The sequence below is a fragment of the Bubalus bubalis genome, chromosome 1, assembly GCF_019923935.1.
Source record: "Bubalus bubalis isolate 160015118507 breed Murrah chromosome 1, NDDB_SH_1, whole genome shotgun sequence".
Classification (NCBI taxonomy): domain Eukaryota; kingdom Metazoa; phylum Chordata; class Mammalia; order Artiodactyla; family Bovidae; genus Bubalus; species Bubalus bubalis.
In genome coordinates, this window is record NC_059157.1 from 117723651 (window position 1) to 117749015 (window position 25365).

The 25365-nt window shown below is 55.0% G+C and overlaps 1 protein-coding gene and 1 long non-coding RNA gene across 6 annotated transcripts in view; one reads left to right on the forward strand and one right to left on the reverse strand.

The window, feature by feature from the left end:
* Positions 1–25365, forward strand: part of XXYLT1 (xyloside xylosyltransferase 1) — a 179152-nt gene that overhangs the window by 8274 nt on the left and 145513 nt on the right. Inside the window, exons 1-3 of one of the 5 annotated variants that reach the window (XM_044943328.2) lie at positions 2587–3719; positions 4379–4480; positions 20997–21144. In XM_044943328.2, the coding sequence (XP_044799263.1) occupies positions 3588–3719; positions 4379–4480; positions 20997–21144 (382 nt within the window). In that variant the 5' untranslated portion in view covers positions 2587–3587. Of the gene's footprint in view, positions 1–2586; positions 3720–3760; positions 3910–4378; positions 4481–20996; positions 21145–25365 lie in introns of those variants that run through there. The other 4 variants (XM_044943331.2, XM_044943332.2, XM_044943335.2 and 1 more) reach the window with 4 other exon arrangements.
* On the reverse strand, positions 1409–3200 carry LOC123333753. Its single transcript, XR_006551267.1, has 3 exons — positions 3096–3200; positions 1978–2118; positions 1409–1609 (listed from the first exon to the last, which is right to left on the reverse strand). It is a non-coding gene; the product is annotated as an uncharacterized LOC123333753 (long non-coding RNA).

A 25365-nucleotide genomic window follows, 5' to 3' on the forward strand; every position in this document is an offset into this window, starting at 1 on the left:
CTTGCAGAATCACCAAGCACTGGAGCAGGCAGGAAACTCTGACCCTCTGGGTGCAGTGTCCTCCCAGTGAGCTGATAGATTAGCTGATAGATCCTGGGCAGCAGGGCAGTGACTTATTCAGTGTACACAGGGCTGGGTTAGAATCAGCCTGGGCCCTTCCATCTTCTATTTGAGTGTCAGTGTTTTCAGCGGCCTCTCTAAAGCCCAGAGCAGAGTGGACAGGATACAGGGTCGTTTTCACCATCCCCGTGGAGTCTCTTGCGGTGTTTCCAAGGATCCCTCAGGCTGGAAAGGGGAGTGGAGGCACCTCTCTGACCTTTGGCAGGCCAAACCTCTGCTGTTCCTTCGGGGCCAGCTTTACAGCTGTCCAGTGCCTGAGACCACCAGAGAGTTAGTTTTGGGTGAGCTGTAACATTGCTCCCAGGGAAACCACGTGGTGTGTCACCTGTTTGGGGGTGCACGCTGGGGCGGTTTCAGGACTAGCATCAGCGCGCCGGCCTCCCAGGCCAGGAGGAGGAGGAGCTGCAGGAAGGCAGCCCACACTGGACCGCCTCCAGTCTCCTTGCTGGTCACCTCATCCTCCCCGACAGCCAGTAGGGGGAGAGCTTGCCCTGCGGCTCCCGGGCAGAGTCACCTCTTCTGCCCATCGCGCCGCGTGCAGCGCCACGCACGGCCACTGGAGGGCACCGCCGCTCCGCGTTTGCTTGCCCGGAGCCCGGGCCCTTCTCTGCCTCTCCTTCCACTGAGGAAGCCTGGGGCGCAATCCTAGCTGTTTTTGTTCATTCTCCACGAGCGTCCCCCTTTCTCACTGCTCCTCCACAACGCCGCTCCGTGTTTTAGAAAGGAAGAACGAAATGAAAGGCAATCTGCCTGGCGGTTATGGGTAGTCATTTCCTTCCCGCGCCGGGTGTAAGCCTGTTTTGATCAGGCCCTTTGGAAAAAGCGGGCGAGAAACAAGCTGGGAAGGTTGGATTCTGGACGGGGAAGGCTGCAGCGCTTCCCTGCAGCATAGAAGGAAGAGTGTGGATGGGCGGTGCGGTGTGCTTCTGCGCCTCCCGAGCCCCCGTGCTCCTCCTTGGTCCGTGCCCTATGAGCACTGTTCCGGGGCAGCCTCTCAGCCTCCGAGGGCGCCTCCTTTGTCCAGTCTGGGGTGCCCATCACGCCTAGCATGGACCCTCTGGTGAAAGGAGGGGAACTGTGTCTCTTGGAGCAGCTTGAGGGTGGAGTCTCTCTCACCTTGGATAAGTTCACCAGAGCCCCAGGGTTTACATTGGGTCCATGCCCCCAGGTGTCCAGGCTCTTAGTGGGGACTTGGGCAAGGGGACCGCGTAGTAAAGAGGGTGCCTGTTGACCTGGGTGCTGGGCCTGACGGGACCCTTGTTGCCTAATTGCAGGGAGCCTCCGTGTCCTCAGCCGTCAGATGGGCTTGGATCCCCTCTTCATACCCTTCCTGGTCCAGGGCTCTTGCCTTGGCCTGGGGACCGCTCCCACTGGCCTGTGAGTTGCTTGGGGTCGGTCAGGATGGTCAGGCCTGGGCCGGAGAGGCAGCTCTGTGCTCTCCTTCCTGTTTCAGGTGCCTGTTCTGAGCAGCTGAGCCAGGCCCTGTAGGCTGGCACAAAGCCTGCTGTTAACTTAATGCCTTTTAAATTAAAGTCATTTGATTTATTTATTGGGATAATTATTGTCGAGCTGCTCCAATTAAGTGGTCCCCGTGCTGGTGGGTCAGTGTGTCCTAGAGGCTCTGGAGCCCTGTGCTGGTCCAGGGTGCACTTTACTCTCCTCGGGCCTCCTCTTCCTCTCCTGGCTGGAGCTTCCCACCCTTCCCTCCACTAGCCAGGTTTGTCCTGTGCCCGCCAGGGACAGGCCCTTGGGCAGGAGTGCATAGTTCAGGACTTGACACCTGGACTCAAATGCAGCCTGTGACATTTGGGGACAGTGTAACCCCTCTCAGCCTCCGACCTCCCCAGAGGGCCTTACCAGAGTGGTTATAAGGTGAATATGGGCACCACTGGGCCCTGGCACACGGCAGGTGGTTAGTTAGCGGTGGCTGCTGCTTGTGGTACCTGAGTCGGCATTGGGGGGAGGAGCCTTTTCTTATCAGTTTGGAAGGCTTGGCACCTGTTGGTTCAATTGGAGAGCAGTGATGTGAGTTTGGAAATCAGAGTTCTGTCCAGGTTTATTTCAAGGTGTCTCAGTCTGTTTAGGCTATTGTGACAAAATACTGATGGCTTATAAACAATTTCCTGTGAGTAATTTCTGACCACCACGTCCCCCTTCCGCACATGCCCAGCACAGGTCTGGCTCGGGGCAGAGGCTCAGCAAATGCTAGCTTGCTTTGGCCTGTGTTCTGGAACAGGTGCTGCTGTTTCTTATCAGGATGGGGAAGCTGGTCTGTGTTTTGCCGTGCCTTCTTTGTGAAGGTTCCTGTCTAGAAGCTCCAATTCTAGAAGTTTCTAGAAGGTTCCAGCATTTTATTTAACTCTTAATGGTGTTTTCTCGATCTGATTGCACACAGCAATTGTTCATAATCTTTTTGGGAATTCAGCAAAGTATAAACCGTAAGTGATTTTGAAAAGCCAGGCTACAGGGGAGACCCGAATCCCCCAGAGCGTACTCATTTCCTTTTCCCACCCATCTCTTTGAGTAGGGTCTTGGGCCTCACCCTCTGGGGCCCACACCCCGTCAGCTGCTGTGAGGGGGCCCTGTTGTACCAGATTAGCACGGCAGTCCAGGACACGGGCTCCGTGAGACCTGCCCAGACAGTCAGACTCCTTGAGTCCTGGTTACTGTGGGATTGTGAATGGGCTTCACCGGCTCTGGCAGGTGGACGGTGGGTTAGTCATCGTTTGATAACTTGTACAGGATTCAGCAGAGTACATGCTTTGTTCTGCACAGCCCCGGCCACCCCTGTCTGGGGAACAGGAAGACATGGGGCAGGGGATACCAGGGTGTCTGGGGCTGGTTTTGTGAGGATGGAGGGGCTGTCTGTGGGTGTCAGAAAACTTGGGATGGCACTCATCGTAATGGGACCCTCCCAGTCTTGCAGAGGAGGGAAGCGAGGCAGCTGGGGCAGCAGAGTGGCTTGTATCCTGTACCTGGCCAGAGAGTCATGATCAGAAGGTGGGGCAGTGGGAGCCGCAGGGCCTGTGAGGCCCACCCCCTCGATGCTGGTGGCTGCCATGTAGCTGTGCTCACAGAGCTGCCTGGAGTCGCGGGAGCCCCTTTGAGCCTCTGGGACTTTGCTCAGGTGCTTCCTCTTCTGAACGCCCAGCCTGCCCTTTATCTGGTTAACTCCGTTCACCCTTCAAGATTAGGCTCAGCTGGGTGCCGATAACGTGGGGAGGCTGTTCCTGACCACCCCACCCTGCGTTGGCCCTTCTCTCCCGAATGGCGCTGTGCTGAAGTTGGCTTCTGGGCAATTACTCCCGGGGGCCGGGCTGTCTTCCTTCCTCCCGAGTCTGGGGACGTGGTGTAGCACAGGACCTGGTGTGGGGTCCGACCCAGCAAGAGCCTGCCAGGTGGGCACAGGTGGTCGGCCGAGTGCCCTGCTCCTAGCTATCCTGTGCGAGTGCTCCTGCAAGGAGGACATGGATGGGGACAGTGTGGGTCCCTGGCATCCAGAGAGGCCTCTTGATCTAGATGACGTCATCCTTGTACCTTTTAATGCTGGTCCTCCAGACAGGAAGGTGTCCGGTCTGAAGCCAGCCGGGAAGACCCAGGTGTGTGTTGGAGACATCTTCCTGGGTTTCAGAACTCTCCCCGTGTGTTACTATGCAGGGCTGCTGATGCTGGTCTGGAGGAGGTGGGAGGGATCGGTCTCTCTCTCCCCTTATGCAGGCAAGGGCAGGGGGCGGCAGTGGCTGCTTGGTCTGCCCAGAGCCCGCAGTGGGTGAGCCTGGAGCCTCTCTGGTAAGCCGCCCAGCCCCTGCCCATCGGCTCACTCTCTGAGTCCTACCCAGGGAGCCTGATCCTGGGTCCTGGGGCTCTCCCTGACCCCAGCTTCCTCTGGCAACGCTTCCAGTGTCCCTGAGCCTCAGTTTCTCATCTGTGAGATGGGCAGGCGCATACTAGCCCTGAGTGATATTCCACAGCTTCTTACTGGCATGTTGAAACTGGACACAGGAAGTTGTAAAACACGTGTCCTTTCCAGGCTTTTCCCAAGTGGGAGGATGGGAGACTGGGGGAGACTTGACACCGTTGTTCATCTCCTTCTGGGGTCACCCCCCAACAAGTCCTGCTCGCCGATTCTACTTTGCTCCTCTGGGAGATACTGGTTGATTTCCTGGCCACTGCCGCGAGCCAGGCTGCACCTCGAGCCAGGGTACGGGGTATGGAAGCTCCCTCAGGGGTCTCCCAGCGCCAGTGTTGTTCTGCACAGGTGGCATCAGTTGAGTGGTGGGCCGCTGCTGGACTCCATCTTCATTCTCTTCCTCAGTCCTGGGAGGATGGAGGGCTTCTCCCCAAGGAAGAGGTTTCCCAGGTGAGGATCCCGAGCCCAAAGCAGGTTCAGAGCTTGGGCTCTGAGGCGTGGAGCTGGGGTGGGAGCCGACCTTTCTGGCTGGTGAGCTCTGGGTGCTAAGCCCTGTGATGTCAGTTCTGGGGCTTCATTCCAGGCCCTCCAAACGGGGTTGCTGTGGGAGAGCTGGTGTCCCCCCAGGAGGGTTCCCACGGTGCCCTCTGCTCGTGGGGGCCTCACACACCTGGCCTCTTCCCCTCGTCACCGGGTGCTGTGAGGAGAGCAGGTCCCCTCAACCTGCTCGCAGTGGGTCTCTTATTCCTCCTCCAAGTTCTGCCCTGAGAACCAGCCAGGGGGCCTCTGTTGAGGATGTGGCATGTGTTGTTTGGAGCCTCACTTCCCTCTTGTGGCAGCAGGTCCTAGAGGTCAGGGCTGGAGGCAGCTGGAAAGGCTGTGAAGTCCTGTCCCCTTCTGTTAACTTGTGAGGAAATGGGCCCAGAGACGCCGAGTGACGGCTCAAGGCCACACAGCGGTCAGCGGACGGGGTCTGGGACCCGCTTTCCCTCCCGTGCTGACTCCCTGCCTGCTGTCCATTCTGTTTGTTCTGAAGCCAATTCCTGGGCCGCGCTGGTCTCTGTGTGTCCTTAGCTGAGACAGCCATCAGATCTCACCCACCTGTGACTGCCTGTGTTTTGTGTACACTGAATGGCCTCACTGCCCGATCCACTGAGCAGCTGCTCCAGAGTCCAGCTGATGGGGCAGCCTCAGATGCAGGCCCCAGGGCCTTTGGAGAGGCTCCCACTGTCCTGTGGCCGGCCTATGCAGGGCCCCGAGGGAGGCTGAGCCTGTGTGAGAGTGTTTGAGGGGGGCTGAGTGTGTGTGTGTGTGTGTGGAGGGGGGGCTGAGCCTGTGTGAGTGTGTATCTGTCACTGAGTGTGTGTAAGTGTGTGTGTGTGGAGGAGGGCTGAGCCTGTGTGAGTGTGTGTGGAGGGGGGCTGAGCCTGTGTGAGTGTGTGTGTGTTGGGGGGGTGGGGCTGGTAGGATCCCATGGCTGTCCCCTGCCTGAGTCTGTGAGTGTGTGGAGGGCGGCTGAGTGTGTATGTATGTGTGTGGTGGGGTGAGGCTGAGCCTGTGTGAGTGTGTGTGTGGAGGGGGGGTGAATGTGTGAGTGTGTGTGTGGAGGGGGGCTGAGTGTGTGTGTGTGTGTGTTGGGGGTGGGGCTGACAGGATCCCACTGCTGTCTGCTGCCTGAGCCTGTGTGTGTGTGGTGAGGTGGGGCTGAGCCTGTGTGTGTGTGTGTGTGTGGAGGGGGGCTGAATGTGTGAGTGTGTGTGGAGGGGGGCTGAGCCTGTGTGTGAATGTGTGTGTGGAGGGGGCTGTGTGTGTGTGTGTGTGTGGTGGGGTGAGGCTGAGCCTGTGTGAGTGTGTGTGGAGGGGGGCTGAGTGTGTGTGTGTGTGTGTGTGTGTGTGTTGGGGGGGTGGGGCTGATAGGATCCCACTTCTGTCCCCTGCCTGAGTCTGTGAGTGTGTGGAGGGGGGCTGAGTGTGTGAATGTGTGTGTGGAGGGCGGCTGAGCCTGTGTGTGAGTGTGTGTGTGGAGGGGGGCTGTGTGTGTGTGTGATGGGGTGAGGCTGAGCCTGTGTGAGTGTGTGTGTGGAGGGGAACTGTGTGTGTGTGTGTGCGTTGGGGGTGCTGAGTGTGTGTGTGTGTTGGGGGGGTGGGGCTGATAGGATCTCACTACTGTTCCCTGCCTGAGTCTGTGTGCGAGTGTGTGGAGGAGGGCTGAGTGTGTATGTGTGTGTGTGTGGAGGGAGGCTGTGTGTGTGTGATGGGGTGAGGCTGAGCCTGTGTGAGTGTGTGTGGAGGGGGGCTGAGTGTGTGTGTGTGTGTGTGGGGCAGCTGAGTGTGTGTGTGTGGTGGGGTGAGGCTAAGCCTGTGTGAGTGTGTGTGGAGGGGGCTAAGTGTGTGTGTGTGTGTGTTGGGGCTGAGTGTGTGTGTGGAGGGGGGCTGAGTGTGTGTGTGTGTGTTGGGGGTGGGGCTGATAGGATCTCACTGCTGTTCCCTGCCTGAGTCTGTGTGTGTGAGTGTTTGGAGGGCAGCTGAGTGTGTGTGTGGGGGTGGGGTGAGGCTGAGCCTGTGTGTGAGTGTGTGTGTGGTGGGGTGAGGCTGAGCCTGTGTGAGTGTGTGTGGGGGCCTGAGCCTGTGTGTGTGTGTGTGTGTGGACAGGGGGCTGAGCCTGTGTGAGTGTGTATCTGTCACTGAGTGTGTGTAAGTGTGTGTGTGTGTAGGAGGGCTAAGCCTGTGTGAGTGTGTGTGTGTGTGTGTTGGGGGGGTGGGGCTGATAGGATCTCACTGCTGTCCCTTGCCTGAGTCTGTGTGTGTGAGTGTGTGGAGGGGGGCTGAGTGTGTGTGTGTGCGTGTGGTGGGGTGAGGCTGAGCCTATGTGAGTGTGTGTGGAGGGAGGCTGAGTGTGTGTGTGTGTGTGTGTGTGGTGGGGTGAGGCTGAGCCTGTGTGTGTGTGTGTGTTGGGGGGTGGGGCTGATAGGATCCTACTGCTGTCCCCCGCCTGAGTCTGTGTGTGTGTGTGTGTGTGTGTGTGGGGTGGGGTGAGGCTGAGCCTGTGTGAGTGTGTGTGTGTTGGGGGATGGGGCTGATGGGATCCCACTTCTGTCCCCTACCTGAGTCTGTGTGTGTGTGGTGGGTGAGGCTGAGCCTGTGTGTGTGTGTGTGTGTGTGTGTGTGTGTGTGTGTGTGTGTGTGTGTGTGTGTGTGTGTAGGGCAGCTGAGCCTGTGTGTGTGTGAGTGTGTGTGTGTTGGGGGATGGGGCTGATGGGATCCCACTTCTGTCCCCTACCTGAGTCTGTGTGTGAATGTGTGTGTGTGTGTGTGTGGTGGGTGAGGCTGAGCCTGTGTGTGTGTGTGTGTGTGTGTGTGTGTGTGGAGGGCAGCTGAGCCTGTGTGTGTGTGAGTGTGTGTGTGTTGGGGGATGGGGCTGATGGGATCCCACTGCTGTCCCCTTCCTGAGTCTGCACCCCATCAAGCCCAGTCCTGCTGTGTCACAGGGTCTCTGGGCACCAGGGAATGGGCTCCCTGCTGTGGGAGCTGACATCATGACACAGTAGGCACTCTGGTACCTCTCTGGTTACCATCCACCTGGCCCACCTGGAGAGTCCACCCTCCGGAGCCCTGTTGCCTGAGCTGGTCTTGGTAGTGCCTCTGTCCTCCCCTGCTGCCTGCAGACTGGTGAGACTGCCAGGTGAGAGGCCCTGGCGGCGGGCTGTGCGTTGGTTCTCCCCACTCCGGGTGCAGCCTGGCACAGGGATGGGCAGGAGCTTCTTGGATGAGCGTGGCATGGGCTTCAGACAGGCCTGGGAGGGCCCCAGGCCCACCTGATCCCTCTGGGAGGCAGTGGGGAGTGGTCTGCCTTCTCCGAGCAACTTCTTCACCTACACAGGGGCACGGCACTGCACCCCGCCTCAACATGTTGTCATGGGCATGAAACGACATGACTTAATGTGTCTAGAGGACCCGTGTGTGACCAGTAGAGTAGACTAGGGGTCTGCGGTGGACCTGAGGCATGGGGGCCCCCTCCTCCATGAAGCCCATCCAGGTCTGCCTCCTGCCCCCCAGCGGCAGTATGCTGTCTGGGTCCGCCCCCTGGAAACCCCTTCATGGCCTGCCTCGCTGGACTGCACCTGCCCATCCTGTGTCCCAGGTCAGATCCTGGGTGGCCATGCCCCAGCCTGGGCTGTGTGGGCTGGCTGCCTGGATGCTCAGGTTTGTCTTACAAAAGGGCCAAGTTTGGCACAGAGGTGGCCTGGGCTGCACACTTTTATTACGTTCGGTGTAGGTACTGAGTGAGAGGGTGACTGAGCCATGGGACCCGCCGAGCTGCCTTATCCCCCTGTGACACCCACCTCTCTCAGAGTGGGGGAGGGACAAGCTTTCTGCTCACGAGAGCAGCTCGTGGGAAGGAGACCTTGCTCTGAAGGCACCCTGGAGGGAGGTGGATCTGTGCCCTATGGTTGGCAGAGCAAGCTGCTGGCGATTTTGGCTGCTGCTGATCTGTGTTAAGATGAGTGTAACTTGTGGCCAGTGTGGAGTGAGACTTTGGTCCTGGTCCCCAGGGATGGGCACTGCTGACACCTGAAACACGGCCGAAGTTTCAGATCCCTGATCGCCCACCTACTCGGGGTCTGGTTGTGCTGTAGGTCACTCAGCCAGGAGCAGGCAATGAATGGACAGGGCGTGGGTGCCCAGCTACTTGCTGCCAGCCTTGGGGGCACAGGTAACCTGCAGTCCACAGTGGACAGGGCTCCCTGTCCACAGACAAGCTCCTCAGCTTGTCTGAGAGTCTTACTTCCATGGGTTCCTGTCTAAAACCAGCCTGGTTAGTGACCCCCTTTGGCAGCAGGGGCTGGGGTGTTACACAGAGTGTGGTGAGCAGTGTTGGCAGAGGAAGTGAGGTGTTAGGGAGTCAGTTGTGTTTAGTTGTCCGTTCTTCTGACTCCTTGAGCAGCTTTTGCTTTGGCCAGAAATGTGAGCAACTGAATTTAGTCATTGATATGGATCTCAGAGGGTCGCACAACTTTTGAGAGCAAATGTGGAATGAAAGCGTTCCTCTTTACTACGGGGAAAGCTCTGTCTCAAGTCCCTGGTCTAGGAGGTGAAATAGGATCTTGCTGTCTCACTGCCTGTTCTCAGGAGCTGTTGACATCCAGCCCTGTTCTGTGATGTGTTCAGCATCTGGAAGGGATTTCCAGATGTCTCGGGGGGATCTGTTAGAGGCTGGAAACATGGGAGTTTTCTTGCAGCCCCGTGAGAGTATTCAGCTCTGAGGAATCAAGAGTCCTGGGCCTTCGGGGGAATGAGGTTGCTCCCACTTTTTTGTCATCACAAACATTGCTGCTGTGACCATTTGGGTGACCATCTGCAGACAGAGACGAGCTTGAGCTTCTCTAGTCTTCACACCTGGAAGGGTCTTCCCTGGTCCGGGGGTCTGTGCACCTTCCCGGATGCTGCTCAGTACTTCCCCGGCGCGGTGGTCCCCATGCCAGCTCTGAGTTCTGCCAAGGACCTGGTGTAGACTCCCCTTTGCTGGGTGGGTCTGGATGCCTTTGTTTTGGGAAGTGGAGACTGTGGGCAGCTTTGCGGGCAGACTCGCGTGTTCTCGGTGCCACTGCAAGCCTTCTGGTCGAGTGGAGACCTGACCTGCTCTTCCCCAGCATTTCCTGAGTCTCTTAGAGGAGGTACCTCCAGCTGCAAGTGCAGCGCCTCTGTCTCGGGGGCCTGGCTTCGGGACTGGCTGCCACGGGCCGTGTAACGGGGGGAGACCGCCACACCCCTCTTTGGACCTCACTGTCCCTCTCTGAGACGTGAGGGCTTGAATCAGTGACTTGTACATATAGGCTCTTGGCTCTGTCCATGTTGCTCACCCACTTTGGATTTTGTGACTTGCAGAGGGGTCCCCACTGTTGTGGGCACAGCTGTGGGCCTGAGCTGCGGCAACTGGCAGGTCAGGGTGGAGGCTGGGGGCTGCCTTGCAGGGCGGCAGAGGCCTGTCCCTCACTAGTACCTGGCTGTGCCCTCTGTGGAACAGTCTGTGCGCTCACACAGCTTGAGGGAAGGGCCAAATTTCAGTGCTTATTATGACCAACCTAGATAGCATATTCAAAAGCAGAGACATTACTTTGCCAACAAAGGTCCATCTAGTCAAGGCTATGGTTTTCCCAGTAGTCATGTATGGATGTGAGAGTTGGACTGTGAAGAAGGCTGAGTGCTGAAGAATTGATGCTTTTGAACTGTGGTGTTGGAGAAGACTCCTGAGAGTCCCTTGGACTGCAAGGAGATCCAACCAGTCCATTCTGAAGGAGATCAGCCCTGGGATTTCTTTGGAAGGAATGATGGTAAAGCTGAAACTCCAGTACTTTGGCCACCTCATGCGAAGAGTTGACTCATTGGAAAAGACTGTGATGCTGGGAGGGATTGGGGGCAGGAGGAGAAGGGGACGACAGAGGATGAGATGGCTGGATGGCATCACCGACTCGATGGACATGAGTCTGAGTGAACTCCAGGAGTTGGTGATGGACAGGGAGGCCTGGCGTGTTGCGATTCATGGGGTCGCAAAGAGTCGGACACGACTGAGTGACTGAACTGAACTGAAGGCCAGAGCAGATGAATGGTGACGGGGGAAGCCAAGCTGCGCTGCTGGCCCCGGGGGACCTCACCTCCAGAGGCAGAGGGGCGCTGCTCTCTTTCTGAGGCCTGTGTGAGCCCAGGTGGCGTTGCTGCCGGGTGAAATCCCCACGGAGCCAGTATTTACTGTGTGCCTGGGAGTGTCCGCTCTGTCCGAGGACACTGATGCACACGGGCGTGTCCATGAAGAGAGGGAGAGTCAGAGCCCTGCCCTTGTGGAGCAGACCTGGGAGGAAGAGGACTGAATGAGCCAGTGATACTTGTCTGCTTTGCTGCCTGGGACACCGGGAAATAGGGGCTCGAAACTGGGTGGGGTTCGTTTCATCTCTTGGTTGTTCCTTGAGAAGCAGATGAGTACATTGTACCGCCTCCTCGGAGGTGAGTTAGGAGGTTTAGCAGGATGAGGGGGCTGCGAGGCTGTTGCAGTCTTTAGGTGGGAAGTGGGGGCTCTGTCACTGAGAAGGTGGCATTGGGCCAGAGACCTGGCAGAGTGAGGGAGCTGGGAGAGCGTCTGGGTGCCTGGTGGTTTGAGGAGCAGCAGAGAGGGGCCGTGGGCTGCAGTGAAGTCACTGGGGTCGGGGGACGTGGCAGAGACAGGGCAGGCCTCGTGGGAGGCCCGTGAGAGCTCTGGCTTTGTCGGAGTGATGGGAGGGGCCACTTCTGGGTTTTGAGCAGAGAAGGGTCACTCTGGCTGCTGTGTGGACTGCATGAAGAGGAGACCTGTCAGCAGGAGGCCAGAGAGAGGATGCTGGCCTGAGTAGGTGGAAGCTGGGGGGCTGTCGGGTACAGGGGCGGGATGCTGGGCCCATCCAGGAGAAGGGTTCTCTATGCTAGAGTTAATTCAGACGTGGGCCTGTGGCCTTGAGAGGGCTGTCAACAACATATGCCTCTCCAACAGAGCTGGGGTTGTGGTGTTTTCATTTAACACTGAATTTTCCTAACAGTAGGACCCAGTTTTCTACAAAATAAGCAAAAGAAAAAGCATGAGAGAGAAAGAAGGGACAGAAGAAGAGTGGGAAGGAGAGCAGTGACCCTGCAGCGCACGCGTGTGCTCAGTCGCTCAGTGGCATCTGACTCCTTGCCTCCCCGTGGAGTGTAACTTGCCAGACACCTCTTTCTCACTCGATGGGACTCTGCCCTTGGTGAGGGGACAAAATAAGAAAAGTGGAATGAGGGCAGGCCATGGGGGTGGTTGCCTTGCTGTTCTGGAATCAGATGAGCCTGGGCTCACAGCTGGGCCTTGGCCACCGTCCACCACATCCCCTGGGATGGGTGACTTTTCCTCTCCAAGCAGCCACGGCTACCTCCTTCATCAGGGGCATGGTGTTGATGGCGGCCGGCTGGTGGACTCGTGGTTGTCCACGTTGCTTCCTGACCCTTGCTTGGTTTTGTCCCTTTGCGGCCCCACGGTGAGCAGGTGCCGGTTCCTCGAGTGGCAGAGCAGTGCTGGGAATGGGGCGTGGTGGGGGGACTGTCTTAGCTGGAGGTTAAGGCGGGGACTCAGTGGACAGGCTGCTTATGGGGACTCAGGAGACCCAGTCCTGACGTCAGCATGTGTGACCTTGGGGAGGCAGAGACTCAGCCCGTGGATGCCTCCTGGCCGCCAGTACTGCTCTCGGCATTTTAAACACATCACCTCACCCTCAGATGGATGCAGTGGACGTGAACAGAGTCCCCAGAGTCAGGCCATTGACTGTTTCCTTCACGGTTTTTGCCAATATCTTAGAACTGCCTGCAGCATCAGCTGCTTAATATGTATTTTAAATCGATTCACTTTTTTTCCTCTTAGCCTCTCCTTAGGTGATATCTGTGAAATCATAGCTCTAAAGTGTTTTAATTTTTGCAGTGTTTTACATATCAAAGTAAGTCTGTGAGTATTAAAGTGGTTGGTCTCTGTGCTCCTTCAGCAGTCCTGTTTGTCCCCTCCGGAACCGATGCCGCATCTCGGGGAGCATTGGGCCAGGGCCTTTCAGGAAGCTTAGGTGTGTCAGCACCAGGAGATGATGGACACTGTCCTGGCTGCACGGAGCTCAGCTGCGCGCTCCGGGGGCCACGGTGCTCTTGGGCGCCCACTGTGTCTCCACCCCAGAAAGCCAGGAGGGGAGGGGGGTCACGTGGTCTGAGGGGGGTGTGGGAGACCTGGCTGAGGCCACCTTCCTGCCTGTTCAATGGAGACAGGAAGCTGGCTCAGTGCGTCCCTTGGGTGTCACTCACGTAAAACAGCAGTGTTCTTTGGGAGGTCACAGGTCATGGGAGATGGCCACACAAAAAAGAAGAAGTCAAGGGATCTGGTGGATAAGACCTGACAGCCCTACAGCTGGCCAACTCCTTGGTGTGTGGGTGAGCTGGGACACTTACCCTAAGATTTCGCAAAGCAGACCTTGCGACTGCAGGGTCACCGGGGCTTCCGAGGTGGCTCTGTGGTAACGAGTCTGCCTGCCAATGCAAGGAGATGCAAGAGATATGGGTTCAATCCCTGGGTCGGGAAGATCCCCTGGAGAAGGAAATGGCAACCCACTCCAGTGTTCTTGCCTGGGAAAGAGGTGTCTGGCAAGTTACACTCCATGGGGTCACAAAGAGTCAGATACAACAGAGCGACTGAGCACACACACGCGCTGCAGGGTCACTGCTCTCCTTCCCGCTCTTCTTCTGTCCCTTCTCTCTCATGCTTTTTCTTTTGCTTATTTTGTAGAAAACTGGATCCTACTGTTAGGAAAATTCATGGTTAAATGAAAACAACCCAAACCTCATAATTTATAAAAGAAGTGAACTAAGGAATGATTATACCTACTGTGTACAGATTATTTGAGCTCACTGAACAAATTCTTTAGTAAGTGCTGGAAAAGATAGGGAGTGACCGGCTGCCTGCAAGAGTGACTGCTCAGGGCTGAGAGATGGGCCCTGGGCGCGGGAGGCAGGGTGGCAGGTGGTGGGGCTGGCCATGGCGCTGCGGGCATGGGATGCACTGCACTGTAGAAATCATAGGTTTGTGCCCAGGGGCCCCCCAGCTGTGCCATGATATCTGCACGGGCATGCAGCCTGTGTGATGGCCCTGATAGCTGGTCACAGACATGTGCAGACCTCCCCCCTACTCCTTTTTCCTTCGGCGTCGCCCTGGAGGGCATCTGGGCCCACTTCTCTGTCTCTCTCCCTTCCTCTCAGTGTGTGGTCTTTTCTTGGGTCCTTCCTCACCCTCCGTCCCCGTGACTTGCCATGACCCCTGGTGGTCATCCTGGAAATCCACTTGGAAGGCCCAGGTGTTTGAAGGTCTGAGAGCAGAGCACATACAAGACAGACAAGCTTTTACTTGCGTATCCTTCTGTGTGTAACCTCTGTACCTTGCTCTGCTAACAAGGTCTTCATCTCATCATCTCCTTGCCCAGGACCCTCCCACCACTGGGCGTAAGGAGGTGAGGATGGGCAAGGGGGAATCCAAGTTGGTGCCATCAGCTGGGCACCCAGAGGGGCTGGCTCCAGTTCCCGAGTCCGGGGCCCATTCTCCTCCAGACACGACAGGCTGCTCTTCCTTGATTTCTTGTTGGGCTCCTGAAAAGTGTCAGTCGCTCAGTCATGTCCATCTCTTTGTGACTCCATGGACTGTAGCCTGCCAGGCACCTCTGTCCATGGAATTCTTCAGGCAAGATTACTGAACTGGGTAGCCATATCTCTTCTCCAGGGGATCTTTCCAAACCAGAGATCGAACCTGGGTCTCCTGCATTGCAGGCAGATTCTATACCATCCGAGCCACCAGGGAAGCCCTCCTGAGTCAACAGACAATTGACGTCTTAAAGAGGGAGGAGGTTTATTGTAACCATTTATCCTTGTGCCATTACAGGCAAGAAAATGGAACAAGGTGGGAACCTGAGCGGGGTAGAGGGTGGGACTGGGGAGAATGACCAGCATGTGTGGAAGGTGGTATGAATTCCCCACACCCTCGCCCCTGAGCAGAAGCCCATAGATCCTTCAGCTCCTCCCCGCCGTTTGCCACCTTGTCCCTCTTACATTCTATTTTCTCCTCGTTCTGTCCTGCTCTGGTTGACTGAGGTTTTGGAGACCTGGAATGTGGCCCATCTCTGCTGAGGTGGTGATCTGTGCTCTGGAGAAAATAAGTCTGGTAATTGAATAGCCAGAGTGCGGTGGGGTGGAGCAGGGGGAGTAGCTTCCGTTTTGGTTGGGAAACTCTCAGGAGGTGACATACGAACCGGCACCGGAAGAGCTGGAAGGACACAGCTGTGCTTGACTCTAAGGAAGAGCATTGTGAGCAGAGGGAACCACTGGTGCGAAGGCCGTGAAGTGGAAATGTGCTGGCATGTTTGTGGGATTGAAAGGCTGCCAGTCTGTTAGCAGATTTTTCTTTCCATCCTAAAACTATTCATCGTGTTTTCACATTCATCGTTGATGTTCTTGAGAAAACAATTTTTTTTTCCCCCAGGGAATCATTTGCCTCCAGCTCTTGTTGGAATTGATTACTAAGATCACCCAAACTAGGATCGCACGGGTGGGAGCTGACCAGCCTATGGGGGGACCCACTCAGCCCTCATGCAGTTGGAGTGCTGCAGAGCCAGGCAGCTTCGATTATTGCTGTATCGTGACTTGGGCTGTTTATTACAGAAGGTATTTTTTGTATCAAATCAAGGTATTCTTGCCTGGGAAAGGCATTTGAGCACTCGCAGAACAGGGTGTTTAGATCAGCTGTCCTTTACTGAGTTGCTATTGCATTTCTCACAAAAGCCTGGAGACCAGCAACATGATTCTCTCCCATTTTCAGACGGGGTAGTTTTGGGGTTTTGACAGAGGTTGCCAGGTGATGAAGCGTGGACTTAGCATCTGATCCCAGAGCTGCCCGCAGACCCGGCTGGGCACTCCAGCACACATGAGATTCCACCCCAGACTGGTGCGCATGGAGCAGGGCGATAGCTGTTGTGGGCTCTCTCCTGTCAAGTCCAGAAGCTGGCACTGCAGCTCTCCTGCCCGGTACTCTGGGAGGCCCCTGGGAGAAGCGGGCGCCTGTTGGCTGTTCCTGCAGTGCCTGGATCCCGCAATGAGAGCAGACTTCCCGGAGTGCTGTGCTGTCCCTCTGCCCTCCAGCAGCTCCTCCAGGGACAGCTGGGCCCAGGGAGGTGACATGGCCATCCCTGGTGGCCCTGTGCCTGCCGCCCTTCAGACAGGCCTTGGCGTTTCCTGGAAGCCTGGCGTCTCCCTGGGCACAAGGCCCGCCCCACCACCTCCCTTCTTGGCTCCAAGAGCTCTGTGTGACCTGATTCGTAGTGGGCATGCCGAGTGATACATGAGTTTTCTCTTCCAGGCTGAGCTACGGCTTGGCATGGCTCTGTCCCCAGTGGACATTTAGTGGAGCAGTGGTCTGGCTCTTCAGGCCTGTCTGTGCCAATGAGCCCGGGGCCAGACATCTGCCCCTGCCTGTCACCAGGCTGTGCCGTTCTGGGTGCTTTGGCCTCCCCGTGTTGGAGAAGGTGTTGAGAAGGTGTTGTATGTAATGGATATGAGGCAAACGTCCCTTCTCCCCCATCCCCAGGCTGTCCTTTGCAAAAGAGATGTCTTTCCAGTCTCTTACGTGGCACTCTCTCGGTTACATGCTTTATTTTGAACAACAAAGTACAGCTTGAGACCACCTTAGCCTGAAGCATTAATTACTGAATATGGGTGCTCCTAGAATTCTCTTGACAGACTTCATTAAAGGTAAAAGGAAGCCGAAAAATTTAACACAGATTTAGCCACTGTTTCTGGGATTTTGATCTCATAATTATAAATGTGGAATATTGATATAAGGGATCCTTTTAAAGTGGCTGCAAATATCTGGTTATAGGCTGGTGAAAAAACCAACTGCCTTAATGGTATGGACATGGGTTCTCTAGGGCTGGGATAGATGCCATTTCTGGTGACAACATCCCACACAGATTTATAAGGGGCTGTATCTGAAACATCTTGAATGGATGATTGGATGATGTGTTCTGGAAAACTGCTCTGAATGACTCAACTTGACTCTGGGGTTGGTAAAGACATTCGTGTTGAGGAGCACATGAAGGGTTTGGAAAAATTCAATTTGTAAGGTGTGTAGTAGATGGAAATAATAATGAGTAAGATTTTTATAATTTAAAATATGTACATATAAATTGGGCTTCCCTGGTAGCTCAGACGGTAAAGCGTCTGCCTACAATGCGGGAGACCCGGGTTTGATCCCTGGGTCGGGAAGATCCCCTGGAGAAGGAAATGGCAACCCATTCCAGTATTCATGCCTGGAAAATCCCGTGGACCAAGGAGCATGGTGGGCTACAGTCCATGGCATTGTAAAGAGTTGGATGCAACTGAGCGACTTCACTTTCACATACATAAATTAATAAAAGTTGCACATAAGATTTGGCTTTTTAATCTACATCTCTAAAAAAATTGTAGTCAGTTGCTGTAAACTGTCATCTTGGATCTTCTCATGGGTCAGCTGCCTTCAGTATGGGAGTCACCTGTGGCATGGGTTTCTGGGTTATGTGGTACTTCTTCCTGTGGCCCCTGAAGTGGGGGATCTGAAAAGGAGGGGCAGAGGGAGGGGTAGCAGGAGGGGAGCATGTTCTCTGCCCCCTCCCTCTTTTTTTCTCTCTTCCATCACTCTTGCTTTGATCACCGCTGCCAGGCACTAGCCCCTTGCTGGGCTGGGGGGCTTCAGAGAGTGCCAGACTCTGAGCCCACCCTCAGGAGACCACAGTTTACAAACCTGTTTGAGATCCCGGCAGGCCTGGCGCTTTGATTCACGCTTGCAGTGTCTGTGCTTTGCTTCTTGCTGCAGAAAGTGTATTCCATGGAACATAATAATTTATCCTTAAGTAGATTTATTATATGAAATATTCATTGGAGCTGGCTTCTCCGTACAGCGTTTGGAACAACGTACCCAGTACAGTTTGTCCTCATAAATCTATTAATGCTGATGGGACGTAATTGTCTCCTGTGAAGCTTTGGGGTGAGACGGGGGCCTGGGGAAGGGAGGGAGCTGGCTGCCGCTTGCTGTCTCTCCCCCATGGCTTGGCCGTGGTGGACCCTGTTCTGAGTGTGTGTGGGTACACATCCATTTTTTTCTCTTCCTTTTTAATGAATGCAGAGGCTTCCATATCTGAGGGCCCTTTTGTCAGCTTCCAGCTTCTTGTCAAATTCCAGTTTCTAGCAGTTGTTAGAGGTGTAATGAGGCTCAGAGGGAAAAGCCGGCTCATGAGTGAAGGCTGATCTGTGAGCAGAGGGAGTTCAGGGGACCAAGGAGGGGCTGGATATGTGCGTGCATGTGTGTGTGCGTGTAGTATGCTATCACAGAGGAAGCTCAGGGGACCAAGGAGGGGCCGTGTCTGTGTGTGTGCACGTGTGCAGAATGCTAACACTTTGGATTGAGTGAAGCGTGGCAACCCCTGAGCTAGGTGCTTTATCTGCTTGTCCCAGGTGGTCCTTATAGGAGGCAAGGTGTTGTCATTCCTGTGTTATCCATGAAGAAACTGAGGCCCACTTGAGGCTTCGAGAGGTCTAGTAGCTTGGGTAGAATGCAGCTTATTAAGTTCAGCGAGCCTGTCCTCATGGCCTGGGGCTTTCCCAGGGCCCCGAGCAGCCCCAGATCCTGGCCTCCAGGAGTGCCCCATCCAGCCAGTGCAGAAGCGGGACCTGCAGAGGAGACAGATGGGGAAGTGGAGCCTCCCTCCTTGTGACACAGGGTGCTCAGGACAGCCTGACGCATTATGGGAAGCCATGGGGAGGCCAGAAGTGGGTGTCTGAGCAAGAGTGGAAGACTGGCTGGAGTTTACCTGGCAGATGGTGGCTGGGAGAGGTTGTTCCAGACGGGGCAAAGAGCAGGGGCAAACACGTAGGACACAGGACACCAGGGTGTGGCGGGCAGGGCGGAGACTGCCTGGTTCAGTTCCCCTCAGTGCCCAGGGAGGGGAGGGCTGAGGGGCAGCTGGAACCACTAGTGTGGGGCCTTGCTGGGGCATTTGGACTGTGATCCGAGGCTCTGAGGAGCCAGTGGAAGTTTTGAAGCCAAAGACGAAGAGAAATGAATTTGCATATTTGGAAAATTCATCTTTCATTACAACAGAGGCTGGTTTGGGGGGCGCAAGACAGGAGGTGGGGAAGCCTGTGGAGTTTGTGGTGCCCCTGCAGCCAGGATGTCAGGGGAGCGATGTGTGTGGGGTTGTCAAGGCCAAAGCCTAGTTTGGCACCTGTGTTGAGAAACAGCAGAACTGGTCTGGATTCCACATCCCAGGTTGGAAAAGAAAGTGAAAGTGAAAGTCGTTCAGTTGTGTCCAATTCTTTGTGACCCCATGCACTATACAGTCTGTGGAATTCTCCAGGCCAGAATACTGGAGTGGGTAGCCGTTCCCTTCTCCAGGGGATCCTCCTAACCCAGGGCTGGAACCCAGGTCTCCTGCATTGCAGGTGGATTCTTTACTGGCTGAGCTACCAGGGAAGCCCAGGTTGAGAGGTCACAGAAAGGGGAAAAAGTCAAAGGGGAAAAAAAGTCAGAAAAAGGATAAAGGCAAACAGTGCATTAGGAGACAAATGACAAGAAGTTGTAAAAAGACTTTTATGAAGAGATAAAAAATTTAAAGGCTTACAGATAGGGAATGATGAAGGCTAACACAGTATAAAAGATTTTTTTGTTTAATAGTGTTTTAGAAATTTAAGTGGATCTGAGAATAAAAAGGAAACACTTAAATGAGTTAAGACAAAAACAGATTTCTGGCCAAAAGCAGAACCTAAAGTAGGGGGAAGCAGACGGGACAGCTGGCCACTGCGGGACGGTGAGGCGCTTGTTCTAGCCGGCTGAGCGCTGACAGCTCTGGGGCTGCAGGCTTGGGTGTGGCACCGAGGGCTGGCCCGGGAGGAACCTGGGCAGGTGGAGGGAAAGGGCAGAGGTAAGTGACAAAATGGAGCCTACCCGCTCGGGGACTTCTCGGGCACTGCCCACATCTGTCATTTCTCCTGCAGCAGGGCTGCTGACAGTGTCTGCAAGCCAGACAGGGGCCTCGTGTGGCTCCTCCTTTCATGGTCGGCACCCTGTTCAGACAGGTCCTTGACCCTGGAGTCGAGGTGGTGGCCACCTCGCAGGCTCATCCTGTCCTGTTGGCTGCCAGGGAAGATGGAGGTGGAAAGTCATCCGTAGATCTCGTGGGAGGATTGAAGGAGGAGGAGGAGGGGCATCTGGGCTCTGGCCTGGGTGCATTTATTGAGCTCCTCTGTGTGCAGTGGAATGTGCCGGGTGTTGCGGGGCACACAGAGCAACAGGGAAGACTTGCAAGACGTATGTGAGCAGAGTGCATGGTAATCTGGTGTCTCATGTGAGGCTGGGGCTCTCTGTGGGATGGGTTGATCATCTGGAATAATGTCAAACAAGGGAAACTGACTCAGGAGGCTCTCATGTCTCCTTTAATTGCTGATCTTGCTGATGTTTTCCTCTATGGGTCACTGTTAAGGAAAAGAGGAGCTGTGTGGAGCCGAAAGAGCGTGAGACTTGGAGTCTGGAGGCCACAGTTCAGTTCTGGCTCTGCGGGTTGTTAGCTCTGTGATCTTGAATGAGTGTAACGTCTCTGAGTACCTACTTTCTCAGTTGTAGTTGGATGTCTGCCTGCTGAAGGCCAGGTTGTAGTGGGGATCTATGTGTGTATGAGAGTGTTTCATAAACTGCAGACTTCTGTGACAGAGCCGCTGGTGACATCTCGAGACTCTGCGTGTTTTGAGGAAGGTGGTGCCTGGTTTCTCCTGATACCTCTCTCAGCACCTCCAGAGTGTCTGGGACACTCAAGAAATGGTAGTTGAGTCAATGGATGAGTTGACTGCATCTCCAGGCATTTTTCAGATTTCATTTTCTAGTGGCCAGACCCTCTCCCTGTCACACTGTTGGGCAGGGAGGTGGAACGTCTGACTACGATGCAGAACATGTATAGCGGCCTCCAGGCGATGCTGGAGCCAGTGCCAGGCCCCCAGACTTGCTGAGGGTCCTCACTTCATGACCAGACCCTTTAAATTGGCTTCCAGTCTCTGGGCACAGGGCTTCCTCCAGTGTGGCGCAGTTTGAAGTGCAGAAGCAGAGGCAGACTTGGGGCAGCGCCCATTCCCTGGCGCCCACTCCTCTTCCACTGTGCCCCACATGTCTGCCTACGCACCCTCACACTTGGTGTCCCATCCCCATTGCTGGACTCTGCTGACTCCCCACTGCTCCTCGTTTCCTTAGCTCTTAGGGATTCCATGTCCCTCTCTCGTGGGCCCTGGAAAGGCCATATCTGTCCTGTCCATGGCCCGTGTGTGTGCTGGGGCCCCGCCTGGGGTGCTCACTCTTGCCGTTGCCTGTGCCCTCCCGCAGGTCGTCTTCCACGATGTTGGCGTGCTGACAGACAAGCTCTTCCCCGTCGTGGAGGCCATGCAGAAGCACTTCAGTGCTGGCTCTGGGACCTACTACAGCGACTCCATCTTCTTCCTCTCAGTGGCCATGCATCAGATCATGCCCAAAGGTAACCTGAGCAGCGGGGCAGCGGGCCCTGGGCTGTGACTTTGCATCTGTTTTCCCGGCTCCAGCACTTCTGGTGCCCTGTATCAGAGAGCAGACAGAGCTCTACTCCACACGATGGAGAGGGCAGGGGAGCCAAGCTCTGTGTGTGCAGCGCTCCCTGTACAGAGACTCCAGGGCAGAGCCCTGGGCTGCACAGCTCCCAGGGCCCACTCACGAGTCCCCCGTGTGAGTTGTGCAGCACCGACATCCTGGGTTGGGACACCTGGGCCCCAGCCCTGACTGCTCCTCGCACACACACACCTCTCTGAGACTCAGTTAGCTTATCTGTAAAATGGCAGGTTGGACTAAATGACCCTGTATCTCAATCTGTGATCCTGATCTTTCTGGTCTGAGCCTGTACTTATCTGACTTTAACTTATCAAACTGAGATGTTAGAAGTGCACATTATGACTTAGGAGGACTTTTTCTGAAACTCTGATGCACAATTAAAGTATTTTCTGGGCTTTGGTCCCTGTGGGGCAGAAGAGATGGATTGTCTGGTCTGTGATAGGTCGGCCTTGTGTGGAAGCGCCAGCAGGTTATCCTTGGACTAGAAGCCTTGTAGGGGGTTGGAGGTCTCATTTCGTGGGGTATACCAGGCTTCTGGGTTCTTCTCCTCCAAATAGTCTATGATTGAATCTGGGGCCCTGGGTATTGCCCCCTGCCCACCCCTATTTCTAGCCACAGTGAGCCATGAGTTGAGCTTTGTAGGGGTGAGGAGGGAAGTTCTGGGATCTTGGAGTAGCAGCTCTCCAAACTGTGACCAGGCCAGGTGGGACCCAACAGCCCAGGGGACAGCCTGGCCACTTGGGAGGTCTCTGCTCCCACCCAGCAGCCCCGAGTGGGAGAGGAGCTGAGCACCACTGCCCGAATTCCTGGTGAAGCAGGAACTCAGGAGACAGAGGCCGAGGCCGGGTTCCTGTTGGCAGGTTGTCCTAGTATAGGATAATCTAGCCCATCCATCTTGTCTGAGACTTTGTCTCCCTGGGGCAAGTTCCTGCACCTGCCTGTTCTCTTAGATGTCAGGCGAGGGCTCAGGGAGCTTCATGAGTGCGGGTCCGAAGAGAGAGGGGACTCACTCACCTGAAGGGCGCGGGAGGAGGGCTGACATTTGTGATGCTGCGGGGGGACCAGGTGCAGCTCCAGCAGTGCCCCGAGTCCCCCACAGCCCTGGAGCTCACACACGTGCGAGCTGACCGAGGAGTTGAGTGACTGGCAGCCACTCCTCTCCCCTCGGGTGGGCAGGTGTGATTTCTCTGGGCAGACCCTGTGCAGGTGCTGTGGGCATCTCAGCCTGCAGGAAGCTGTGGCCCTGCCCTCCTGGATTCCAGGGAGCAGACAGATATAGGTGCTGGTCCCAGCTGTGCTGCTGACCCCGTGTGCCTTTGCTGAGACCTCAGTGTCCCCACCTGGAATTGTAGGAGCTGACCTAGTGAAGAGTCCAGGCTTCCAGGAATCGCCCTAGAAGATTTTGTAGTTCTGGGGAGCAGAGAGAAGAGGGGTTTTACCCTTCTTTTACCCTTCTTACCCCCTCTCTCTCCCACCCGTGCCTCACTCCTCGCAGTCCATTTTGGTCGATGTGTAGAGCAGGCTCGAGAGCAGGATTCTATTTGATCAAAGGGTTTTGTGGTTAAACTAGCAATTTGAGATTCTCGACCAGATGGGCCTTAAGGGCCTGCCCAGTTGTGTTGTCCAGGATGCACGATTGGCCTTGAATGAAGCTCCGTGACAGAAGACGTGATGAAGAACATCAGGAGATCTGGGGGGAGGCAGGCCTCCTCCCTCCCTCCCTCCCTCATCAGCTGGTAGGTCTCTGCTGATCACGTGCTAAACTCTAGGCCAGGTCATGCTTTGGGGCACCCAGAGGGAGGGGCTCGTCAGGACCAGGGTGTGAACTCTTAAGTGCAGATGACAGGACTTAGGGACCCAGGCTCCACTCTCTGCCTCGATGACTGTGGTTAGGGACCCAGGATGCTTCCTGTCTGCTTCACTGACTCTGCCCTGCCCAGTAGCCTGGCCCTGTCCCTGGGCCCACATCTGCAGAGGAGAGTCTGTGGCCTGGGCCTTGCTGTCTGGGCAGTAGATATCCCTCCACGTGCTCCCTGGCCCTGGGGGGCCAGTGTCAGGAGGTGGGGATGGTGCTGTTTGAGATGTGCTGACCCAAACACAGACACTTTTCTTGGGTTTTTAGGTGAATGATGCCAGAGGTTCATTTATCCATCCACCCGAAGTCTGCTTCTTAAGAAGCACATTATTAGGAGTTACTAAAGTTTGATAATCATAAAATGAAGCAAGCTGTCCTGGAGTTCTCCCACGGAGCTTGGGTGTTTCCGCCCAGCAGTCTGGCGGCTGCATAACACTTGGCAGTGTTGCAAACTCCTACTGGGCAGAGCCTTTGGAATTCCTGTGATTTTCGGAAGGAGCTTTGTTTCCAAAGCAACATTAGTGCTGTCTTGAGTTTGTCCTGTCTCTTTATTGCTGCCTTTTTTGTTTTCATTGTTTTCAGTCATAGAAATTGCTATTGTCTTGTGCTTTGTTGATGATTTTGTTCTTGTGTAATTGCCATATTCTTGCTATTTTGGTTTATTTTGTTTCTTTCTCAGTGTTCTTTTTTCTCTGGGAAAGTGAGAATGGGATGTGGGTGGATCATAAACCTTTGGTCTCACCCAGGAGGGCTGGTTCAGAAAAGCTTGTGTTCCCCTGAGTTACATCTCAGGAAGTCCTGTCTGGAGTTTGTCCCCCAAATCCAGGTTATTTCTGTGTATTGAAGTAACGTCTCTCTTCCCCTCCCCCTTATAAAACACAGTTAGTTAGCATTAGTCATTCAGTCGTGTCCGACTCTTTGAAACCCAGTGGACTGTAGCCTGCCAGACTTCTCTGTCCATGGGATTCTCCAGGCAAGAACACTGGAGTGGGTTGCCATTTCCTTCTCCAATGCATGAAAGGAAAAGTGAAAGTGAAGTCGCTCAGTCATGTCCAACTCTTCGTGACCCCATGGACTTCAGCCTACCAGGCTCCTCCATCCATGGGGTTTTCCAGGCAAGAGTACTGGAGTGGGTTGCCAACATCACCGCTTTGTTAATTCTCTGAGTATTTCCTAATATCTTCCCAGCACATAGCTTTTAAAAAATTTAGGCAAAGTAGAAGTTGGACTACATATTTAAAGCATTATGAGTCTTTCTTATATATTAAAGTATGAAATTCAACCTTCATTTAAGCTGAAAAATTGAAAGAAATGGTACAAGTATCATGACTTATTCAGTTAATGTCACTCATCACCATTTTCTATGTAATCATAGTCTTTGAAAAATTTTTGAATGGTTCCATTGAGTAGCTAAACCTTAGTTCGCTTTGTCATTTCTGTATTCTCAGCTACCTAGACGCTTTCTGTTTTTTTCCTACGATCATAAATTACACTGTGATGACTGTCCTCATGTATAAGGATTATTTTCTTTAATTAGGATGATTTCCTTAGGCTAGCTCCCTGCAGGTGCAATTCATCGGCCCAAAATTAGCCTTACAAAGCCTGTCTGTGTTGGCTCCCTCTGCCCCAGGGTCTCAACGAGCACAGGCAAGGTTCTGTATAGTTCCCCAAGCCCGTTGACGCCTGGCCTCTTGGAAGGACCCAAGGCAGCCGCATATGAACTTCAAGGTGGTTGCTGTCCCCACTTGACAGGAGAGGAAGCGAGCTGGGGGAAAGCTCCTTCTCTGAGTTCTGGGATGAGCTGGGCCTCCCCTTGGGTTCCTGAGGCCTTGACCCTGGCTCATCCTGATGGCACAACCTACGTGCCAACCTCTCAAACCCTCACAGCCCCCTGAGGCTTCCAGAGCCTGGCCCTTCTTCTCTTCTGGGCCCCTCACTGCAGCCCTGCAGAAGGGGCCTGGCTGGGCTGGGTGGCGATGGTTAGCCCTGTGTGTGTTACCCTGACCATCCGCTCCTCTCAGATCACGTCCGCAGAGAGCATGAAAGCACCTTGCTGGTGGATCGCGCTGCCTCTGATTTTGGTCAGACCTTGTGTCTCCTTCTGTTGCTTGTTGGAGGGGCCACGTGCGGCTAGCTGCTCCTGCTGCTCACACTTGCCTACCCATGTGTCCTATGTAGACACGCGGCCTCTCTCTGCTCCTCACTCACACCCACAGGGCTTTTATCTCCTGTCAGTAGTGTTGGGCTTGTCACCATTGG